This window comes from Phaseolus vulgaris, chromosome 10 (assembly GCF_051622355.1).
Source record: "Phaseolus vulgaris cultivar YP4 chromosome 10, ASM5162235v1, whole genome shotgun sequence".
Lineage (NCBI taxonomy): Eukaryota > Viridiplantae > Streptophyta > Magnoliopsida > Fabales > Fabaceae > Phaseolus > Phaseolus vulgaris.
This window is the reverse complement of record NC_143507.1, coordinates 23,822,232-23,832,815: the sequence shown is the minus strand read 5'-3', so window position 1 is coordinate 23,832,815 and position 10,584 is coordinate 23,822,232. Positions and strand designations below refer to the sequence as shown.

General features: G+C 38.5%; 1 protein-coding gene across 1 annotated transcript; it reads left to right on the top strand.

Annotated features, from left to right (window-relative positions):
• The first annotated feature begins 778 nt into the window (after positions 1-778).
• On the top strand, positions 779-10,330 carry LOC150024695 (uncharacterized). The gene is made up of 2 exons (XM_090296103.1): positions 779-1,732; positions 10,316-10,330. Exons 1-2 carry the CDS (start codon positions 779-781, stop codon positions 10,328-10,330), a joined length of 969 nt encoding a protein of 322 aa, XP_090152229.1.
• The last annotated feature ends 254 nt before the right edge of the window (positions 10,331-10,584 follow it).

The window sequence follows — 10,584 nt, the reverse complement described above, 5'->3', positions numbered from 1 at the left end:
CACATTTAATTCCTTTTGTGTGGTACTGTTTTTCAAATTAATTTGTTTCTTGCTTTAATTCTTTGACCTCTAAGCTTGGTAGTGGAATTAATTATCAATTGGTGCTTGATTGAGTGGGATTTGACTTGAGGGGAGTCTAGTTTGCTTAATAGGTGCTGGATTGAAGAATTAATCACCTACTTCCAAGAGGAACAAAGGCAAGGAGTAGAAACAAACACCTTCTAAATACACCAAATACATTGGAAGGCCCAACCAAGAAGAGACAACAAAAAGAAGTGCAAATAGAAAAATCAACAAAAGGGAGTTCATCTAACTTCTTTCTACTTAACTCTTGTTAATTACTTGTTTAATTACGCAATTAGACGGTGAGTGTGTCTTCAAGGGCTCCAAGTGTCCAAGAAGCCTCACCTAGGGCCGATTAGTTTAAAACTATCTAGTTTAGCAATTGTTAATTGTTTTAATTGCATCTCTTTGCTTTAATTAGTTACGCTTATTAATTGTCTTGTATTGTTTAAAGCTTTGTTAAATTTGCTTGGTTGATTAGATAGTTTGCATTGTTTCTTACATTCAAAATTTGATTTCTCCAATTTGATTATGTTTTAAGTGGTTTACTAAGAGAAAGATTTGTGTGAAGATTTGGAGGGATAGTTTTTGGCTAAGGCAAGACTTGGTATTTAAGTAGTCCATTGTGACTCACCTCTCTTACCTGGAAAACTACCTTCTTTAACTTCCCTAATTTTTCTCAAAGTAAAACACTTCTATACACAAAACTCTAGTCATGTCTTCTCATTCTGCAAAGTCTATGGAAAGTGATATGAAGTCCATAAAATCCCTTTTGAAACAACTTGCAAAGGATGTTCAACTCATTTCCTATAGACAATTGGAGAATGAGTATAAAATCAATGAATTAACTAGAGCAAAGGAAGAAAAATCACAAAATTCAAAAAAATCTCATACTCATGCATCTCATTCAAAAGAAGATGAGTCTCTAGGGGAGGGTAGCCGTAGAATCAATGACTATTACCAATCACCCCCTAGAAGAAATAGGCAAAGGGAGCAAGAGGGCCCAAGGGAGGTTAGAGTAGACCCACCTCACTTCCATGGTAAGGAAAACATAGAAATCTACCTAGATTGGGAGATGAAAGTAGAACAACTCTTTGCTTGCCATAAGGTGAGTGAAGAACGTAAAGTAACCTTAGCCACCCTTAGCTACCAAGGGAACGCCATGTATTGGTGGACCTCTCTCGAAAGAGAAAGACGTCTTCATAGGGAACCTCCCATTGAATATTGGAATGACCTTAGGGGAGCCCTAAGACGTCGACATATACCCTCATACTACCATATGGAGTTAATGGACAAGCTCCAAAGACTCCAACAACAAAATATGAGTGTAGAGGAGTATAGGCAGAAAATGGAGCTCTATATGATGAGAGCATCCATTAGAGAAGAGGAGGACACCACCATAGCAAGATTCCTTAGTGGCCTCTCTCTTGAGATAAGAGATAGGGTAGAACTGCTTCCCTACCAAGACTTGAATGACTTGGTTCAACTTTGCATTAAAGTTGAACAACAAAATTTGCGCAAAACTTCAAGTCAAAGGGTGGGTTCATACTCTAGCTTTTATCCCAAGAAAAACTATAAGAGGGAGGGTAGCACATCTAAAGAAAAACCAAAGGAAACTACCAAGCCCTTAGCAAAAGAAGCCTCCACCCCACCCATCCGAACTAGGGACGTTAAGTGTTTTAAGTGCTATGGAAGAGGGCATGTGCAAGCACAATGCCCAAACCAAAGGACTTTGTTTCTAAAAGGTGTAGATGAATACACTAGTGGTGAGGATGAGCCAAGTGAGAGAGAGGAAGGGGGAGAGGATGAGAGGGTAGCTCCATTAGAGGGAGAATTGCTAATGATTAGGAGAACCCTAAACAATCAACCAAGCACATCCATGGAAACACAAAGGGAGAACATCTTTCATACAAGATGTAATGTTTTAGAAAATATATTGTTCCGTCCGGTTGACCGAGACGTCTTCGTGCGCGACCTCAACCGTCAGCTAAGGACTCCTTCCCACTGATTGCCTGTGAATTCCTGCAAAAAAGAGGACAAAGAGGCGCCCTAGCGGCCGTTTGCACTCCGACGCTCAAGTCAGCCAGCAAGAAACACCAAAAAACTGTCCACCCACGTATCTGAGCACCGCGTGTGGCACTCTGAAGGTGGTAAAAGAACTGTGTATCTGTGTGTGTGTTGTCTCCTTTTAGCAAAAATATTCTCCAGTCACTTGTACGTAATCTTAAAGCACGGGCAAGCAACCAAAGCGTTTCTCCTAAGTTTGCCAAAGGTTCCAACCCTTTTTCCGACATTCTCAGCGCTATTTAAACTGCCCAGCATTTAAAGCGCCTTAAAGCGCTTTTACTCCCTAACGTAACGCACTCTTTAAAGCGCTTAATTACGAAACGTAGCGCATTTAAGACGTTTGAAACGCTTGGGAGCTCTAATAGTACCAGAATGCCCGAAAGGGAAACTGTATTGAATATCTTTAATTACCTGGCACCTGACTAGAGGGTGTTTCCATTCTGGCATGGCTGTCGTACACGTGGAGGGCCTCACGACGCCATGACCCCATCTGGGGGCGTTTCTGCCCATCTGAGGACGTTTCTACGTGTGGGTCCTCCTGCATGGGAGTGCTACTGCGCTAGGGGTGGCTTTTTGGGTGCCAACTCATGCCCCCAAGTATCTAGCCACTTACTCTGAGAGCGTATCTGCCTTCCTCTCGCACCCTGCACCCGGTTATCCTGGGCGTGACCTTCCTCTCGGGTCGTATCTGTCCCGAAGGTGTCTCTAGGGCTGCAGGGGTACTTCACAAGTCAGGCTGCCCTTCACCGGTACTATCACTATGGCCTTGAAGCCACCTTTTCCTTTTCTTTATCACTTTCCCGAGATATCGGGTCCTGAGGCTTTCTCACGACGTCGCTCCCTCCATGGTCTTTCCTACCCATGGGTATCGGGGAACCACACCGTGGTTGCCTTGCTTTTACACTGTTTGATCTGGTGACGCCCTGGTTAGGCGACGCCTCTACTCAGGCGACACCTTGCCTTGGCGACGCCTCCACCCAAGCGACGCCTTGCCTTGGCGACGCCTTGTCCTGCCTTGGCGACGCTTCCTCTTGGCGTCTCTACACCTGGGCGACACCTTGAGTTTGTTGAAGCTGGAGGAAGCTTCTTCCCTACCAAGGCTTGATGTGTGTTTGATGAAGAAAATGGCTTGAGTGCTTTGAAGATTGTAATAGGTTTTTAGATTCATTTGTAATTAGGCTTGTAAGTGTGTATGATTGCCTTTTGCTGTGTAACCCATCCTAGATGCCTAACCAAGTCTAGATCAAGCACATGATGTGGTTAAATGGTTTTTGAAAAGTCTTTTGAAATGTTTTTAACAGTTTTAAAACAGTACACAAATAAATCTGTTTTATGGAGAAAGAATCTGTTTATTTCTTCTTTGTTAAAAAGGCTTTCGTTAAATGGTTTTGAAAAGCTTTTTAAAAATGGTTTTAACAGTTTTAAAACAGTACACAAATAAATCTGTTTTATGGAGAAAGAATCTGTTTATTTCTTCTCTGTTAAAAGCCTTTTCTAAATTTCTGTTAAGGCACCAAGGGAAAGCTCAGTTCGTTATTTCAGTTAAGCTGAGCTGGCCAGTGTGTTATTCTTTAATCTGTTTTACTGTGAAAGAACAGGTTTATTCCTTGGTGAGTTGAAAGGTTTTTCACAAGTTAGTTAGGGCTCCAAAGGTACCACTCAGACAGTTATTTCTGTTAAGCTGAGTTGGCAGTTTTCACAAAATAAATCTGTTATGTTCAAAACTGAATCTGTTGTTTTCTTAACTGCTTTTCAACTGTTTTTTGAAAAGAAGTTAGAAACTGTTTTCTATATAAAGAAAAGTCTCTCTCACATGAACAAGTGCTGAGGAATTACGCTTTTGACAGAGATCAAACAATTTCCATGTGAGAAGAAGGATTGAAAGAGTTTTTGAAAGGTTTTCCAAAGAGATTTTCAAGTGTGCTTGTTCTAGGAAACCTTGAATCTTGGTGAAGGTGCTGGTGCAGTTTCTGCAGCAAATTGAACTACTGGTTTTGAGTTCTTGCATCTTCTTTTCAGGTGTAATCTTTCCTTTATTCTGTTTTGTAAAGGTGTAGGTGTTAGTCACTCCTTGATAGGGTTTCTTGGAGTGCAAGGTGTGCTGAAATAGGGTTTTTCAGCATTGTGTGTGTTGTTCTTGTAGTGTTCAAGAACTGCTGGTTTTGTAAGTGATTGGCACTGGTTTTGTAAGTGATTGGCACTGTTTTTTAGTGAATTCCACCTTGGGGTAAGGTGAGACTGGATGTAGCTCTGTATGAGTGAACCAGTATAAAAACGTGTGTATCTTGCATTCTCATCCCTGCACTCTTTTCTGTTTTTGCTTAATTCTGTCAAGAACTAAATCTGTTCTTTTTAAATTGAATCTGTTAATTCTGGGTTAAGTGAAAACTGTTCTTCCTGATTTGTTGAAGTTTTCTAATCATAAACAAGGTTGCTGAATATAATGGCTTAAGTGAATTGTGAACAATCTGACCATTCATTAAAACCTGTGAAAGGATCATTTTTCTTGAAATCTTGTGTTGTGTAATTTTGGTTGATCTCTAAGCATAGCTATATCCTTTATCCTCACAATATTAAGCTGATCTGGTTCTGTTCTGATTCTCTGTTGATCACAATTTTACAGTGAACAAAATTCAAATTGTGCCAATACTGCTCTGAAAAATCAATCTGTTTCATATAAAAACAATCTGTTCTTTTTGCCTCTGGAATACTGAAAAATTGTGTGTTCTTGCGAAATTTTTATAAGCTCAATTCACCCCTCCCCTCTTGAACTTAGACACTAATAAACCCAAAAATTGGTATCAAGAGCTAGGGCTTGTATTTAGCTCAAGTGTGTGTATGATGTCTGAGTTTAAAATGCCTTTTGCTGAAGGTGCATCTATTAATAGACCTCCTATGTTTGGTGGTGTTAACTATGCTTTCTGGAAAATCAGGATGAAGATCTTTATGGAATCTATTGACATGGGAATCTGGGATGCAGTGGTCAGTGGACCTTTTATACCTATGCAGGTTGTCAAAGATGAAACAATAAAGAAGCCTTGGTCTGAATGGAGTGAAACTGAGAAGAAGAAGGCCCAATATGATTCTTTAGCCAAGAATATCATCACCTCTGCACTGAATATGGATGAGTTCTTTAGAGTCTCTCAATGTAACTCAGCAAAGGAGATGTGGGATGTACTAGAGGTGACTCATGAAGGAACTGATGATGTGAAACGGGCAAGGAAGCACTCACTCATTCAGGAGTATGAGCTATTCAGAATGCAATCTGAAGAAAGTATTGCAGATGTGCAGAAACGATTTACACATATTGTAAATCACCTCATTGGCCTTGGTAAAGTCTTTGATAAGGAAGAGCTCAACATAAAGGTATTAAAATGTCTTGATAGGAGCTGGCAGCCTAAGGTAACAACAATCTCAGAATCCAGAGATTTATCCAAGATCTCCACTGCTGCACTTTTTGGAAAGCTGATAGAACATGAAATTGAGCTGAAAAGATTGAAAGAACAAGAAACAGTGGAAAAGAAGGCCAAAGGAATTGCTCTGAAAACTACCATAGAACATGATGCAAGTGAGGAAGAAGGCGATCCAGAACATGATGAGACTGTGAGTCTGCTCACCAGGAAATTCAGCAGATTTCTTAGAAAGAAAAACCGTGACAGAACTCAGCAGAGAAAGAGGTATTCCAAACAACCTATTGATTCAAATTCTTCAAATTACACGTGTTTTGGATGTGGTAAACCAGGTCATATAAAAGCTGATTGTCCAAACAATCAAAGTAAAGAAAAATCAGCAAGCAAGAGGAGTGACAAAGGGAAAGGTAGAAGAGCATATATCTCATGGGAAGAAAATGATGTATCCTCATCTAGTGATTCTTCAACTGAAAGTGAAAAAGCAAATCTTTGCTTCATGGTGAATGATGAGGGATCCAACTCTGACTCAGTAAGTAATTTCTCCACTGATTCTGAAAACTATGATCAACTGCTATTAGCCTTTAGGGAAACACATGATGAAGCAAACAGGTTGGCTGTTATGTGCAACAGATTAAATAAAGTAAATAAGGTACTTGAACCAAAGGTTAAAACTCTTGAAGAAGAACTGCACAAAGCTAAAACTGAATTAATTAGTCTTGAATTGACATGTTTGCATGCATCAATTAAAACTTGTGATAATTGCAAAAAGCTGGAAAAACAGGTTGAGTATTTGTTAAAAACACTTTCAAATTTCACTAAGGGAAGAGAAAATCTTGAAACCTTATTAGGTTCACAAAATGCTGTTTTCAATAAAAATGGTTTAGGATATAATCCTGAAATGAAAGGTAATGTGAAAAAGCTGTCCAGTTTCTTTGTTCCTTCCAAAACAGGTTTTTCCTCTTTTAGTAATTCAAAAACAAGGCATACTGCAACATGTTTTTATTGTATGAAATCTGGTCATGTATCTAGAACATGTAAGGCTAGGAGATATCTTGTTCCTAAAGGATTGGCCAAATGGCTTCCTAAGGAAAGGTGTTAATCATGCTGGACCCTAAATTAAAGGGGTACCATATGTGCTAAATCTGTTTTGTTGCAGAAAAACAGCAGGAGAAACCAGTGGTATCTAGACAGTGGCTGCTCAAAGCACATGACTGGTGATGTGACTCAGTTCATAAATCTGAAACTCAAAGCTGAAGGGCATGTCACATATGGAGATAACAATAGAGGAAAAATTCTTGGAAGAGGAGATGTTGGCACTAAAGACACAACTACAATTGAGAATGTTCTATATGTTGAAGGGCTAAAACATAGTCTTCTAAGCATTAGCCAGCTGTGTGACAAGGGATACAAGGTCAATTTCGAAGCCAATACTTGTACAATTTCAAATGAAAATTCTGGTAAGGTGCTGTTCACTGGAAAAAGGGTAAACAACATTTATCTCCTTGATATTGTAAAGAGTTGTTCTGAAAATGAGTGTTTGCTATCTAAAAATGATGAGTCATGGCTGTGGCATAGGAGACTAGCTCACATTCACACAAATCACTTGAACAAGCTAAAATCTAAGGAACTTGTTTCTGGCTTACCAAACATAAAGTTTCAAAATAACAGATTGTGTGATGCCTGTGTAAAGGGAAAACAGATTAGAACTTCTTTTAAATCAAAAGATATGGTTTCTTCAAATAAAGCTTTGGATGTTTTGCATATGGATTTGTTTGGACCATCTAGGACTGCTAGCTTAGCTGGAAATTACTATGCTTTGGTGATTGTTGATGACTTTTCAAGATATACATGGACTTTGTTTCTTGCTTCTAAAAATGATGCATATAAAGCCTTTAAGAAACTTGCTAAGGTTTTGCATAATGAGAATGAAAATAGGATAAAACAGATTCGTAGTGATCATGGGGGAGAATTTCAAAATGCAAAGTTTGATAAATATTGTGAAAAACATGGGATCATACATAGTTATTCTGCTCCTAGGACACCCCAACAAAATGGTGTTGTTGAAAGAAAGAATAGATCACTAGAAGAGTTAGCTAGGACTATGCTAAATGAATCTGGCTTACCTAAATATTTTTGGGCTGATGCTGTATATACTGCTTCTTATGTGCTTAACAGAACATTGATTAGACCAATTCTTAAGAAAACCCCCTATGAATTGTATAAAGGAAGGAAGCCTAGCATTAGTCATCTTAGGGTGTTTGGCTGCAAATGTTTTGTTTTAAATAATGGTAAGGATAATCTAGGGAAGTTTGATCCTAAATCAGATGAAGGAATACATATTGGTTATGCTATAAATGGTTATGCTTATAGAGTATATAATAAAAGATTGCTTGCTGTTGAATAATCTATACATGTTGTGTTTGATGAAACAGATTTTTCTGTGCCCAAATCTGTTGTGGATGAACCTGGTATGGATGATTTAAGAACAATTATGCAACAGAATCAATCCAGTGAGCTTGATGCTACTAATCCAAATTCTGTCAAAGAATCTACTGTGAATGCAGGAATGCCTAAAGAATGGAAGACTCCAAGGGATCTCACTCTTGACAATGTGATTGGTAAAATTGAGAAAGGAGTCTCAACAAGGAATTCACTCAATAACTTCTGCAGAACAGTAGCTTTTGTGTCTCAGATTGAACCTAAAAGCCTGGAAGAAGCACTGCAAGACAGCAATTGGATAACAGCAATGCAGGAAGAGCTGAACCAGTTTGAATACAATGAAGTGTGGACCTTGGTTCCAAGGAAGCATGAGATGAACATCATAGGAACCAAGTGGGTGTACAGGAACAAGATGGATGAACATGGAGCTATCACTAGAAATAAAGCAAGACTGGTTGCTAAAGGGTATAACCAAGAAGAAGGTATTGACTTTGATGAAACCTATGCACCAGTAGCACGTCTTGAAGCTGTCAGACTTCTTCTAGCATTTTCCAGCATACAAGGCTTCAAGCTATTTCAAATGGATGTCAAGAGTGCATTTCTAAATGGCTACATCAATGAAGAGGTGTTTGTATCTCAGCCTCCAGGGTTTGAAGATCACAAGAATCCAGAACATGTGTTCATGCTTAAGAAAGCCTTATATGGATTAAAGCAAGCACCTAGGCAATGGTATGAAAGGCTAAGTGAATTTCTGCTGTCTCACGGATATAGCCGTGGCAATTCAGATAAAACTCTCTTTCTAAAGAAGAAAAGTGAAGATATCATACTATGTAGATGATATTATCTTTGGATCCACAAATGAAGAGATGTGTGAAGACTTTGTGAAAACCATGAAAAGTGAGTTTGAAATGTCAATGCTAGGAGAAATGAATTTCTTCCTTGGACTACAAGTTAAGCAACTCAAGGATGGGGTTTTCATAAGTCAAGAAAAATACTGCAAGGAACTGCTCAAGAAGTTTGATATGGACCAATGCAAAGCAATCAACACTCCTATTTCAACAAATTGTCAGCTGGATCAAGATTCTGCAGGAAAATCAGTGGATCAAACGAAATATAGGGTTTTAATTGGTTCCTTATTATATCTAACTGCCAGCAGGCCTGACATTATGTTTGCTGTATGTCTATGTGCTAGATATCAATCTGATCCAAAGGAATCACACTACAATGCAGCAAAGAGAATTCTGAAATATTTGCAAGGATCTAAGGATGTTGGATTGTGGTATCCTAACAAGGTATCTTTGAATTTGATTGGTTTTTCAGATTCTGATTTTGCAGGTTGCAAAGTTGATAGGAAGAGCACAAGTGGGACTTGTCACATGCTTGGATCAAGTCTAATCTCTTGGCATTGCAAGAAGCAAGCTTGTGTTGCTCTCTCCACAGCAGAAGCAGAATACATAGCTGCTGGAAGTTGTTGTGCTCAAACCTTATGGCTAAGGCAGCAACTAAGTGATTTTGGTATTCTGTTAAATAACATACCTATAAAGTGTGATAATACAAGTGCCATAAATTTGTCTAAGAATCCTGTCATGCATTCTAGAACTAAACATATTGAAATTAGACATCACTTTTTAAGAGAACATATAGCTAATGGAACATGTGATATACAATTCATTGGTACTGAGTTTCAATTAGCTGATCTATTCACTAAACCACTTGCTAAAGACAGGTTTCACTTTCTTTTAAATGAATTGGGTATAATTAGCTTGAATTGTCCTCTACAGTGAAAATTTCAATCTGTTGTTTTATGTTTTAACATGTTTCGTTTCCTGTTTCAGAAATCACAGTTGTGACTAGGAAAGAGAAAGATTTATTTTTCTCTCTCTCACTTTATTATTGACTGCTTTTACGGTTATTGACCAGCAGATCCATGCAAATTAATGTGTGGGTATCCTAACTAATTGGATTTTGTGTAGATGCAACAGATTTGATGTACCAAAATCAGGTTCCAAGATATTCCTACGTGAATCCACACCTGAACCTGCTGCACCATTGGAATAAAATTTGCAGCATATCTGTGGGATTTGATTTTTCTTCAAAATTCATTATTTCCAAAATCTGATTACATTGCCCTGAATTAAAATTTGTGCTTTTCAATTTTGGTTTAATAATTCTATATAAACCCTGCTCAAATCAGTTCTTTCTCACACTTTCTCATTTGTGCTATAAGCTGTCCAGATTCACACTTGCTTCACCACAGGTTTCGTTTCTGTTCTGAGTAATAATCTGTGCTGTTTTTTTTTTCTCCTCTTGAATTGTATGTTAATAAACTGATGCAGGAAAACACAGATTAAGCATGGCATCCTCATCACACAGAAGGAAGAAATCCAAAGAGCAATCCAGCAGCAACCAAGGCATTCTGGAGAAATGGTTTGCTGGAGATTCTGAAGCAATGACAAGGTACATCCATGAGACAAGCAGGAAGCAAGTCAATGCACCCAAAGTGTTGGAATTTTCCTGGCTGAGAGAAGAAAATCTGACTGAAGCAAAGACCTTGCTCAAGCATCAAAAGCTGAAGAACTTTCTAGAGATGACTGGAAATGTATAT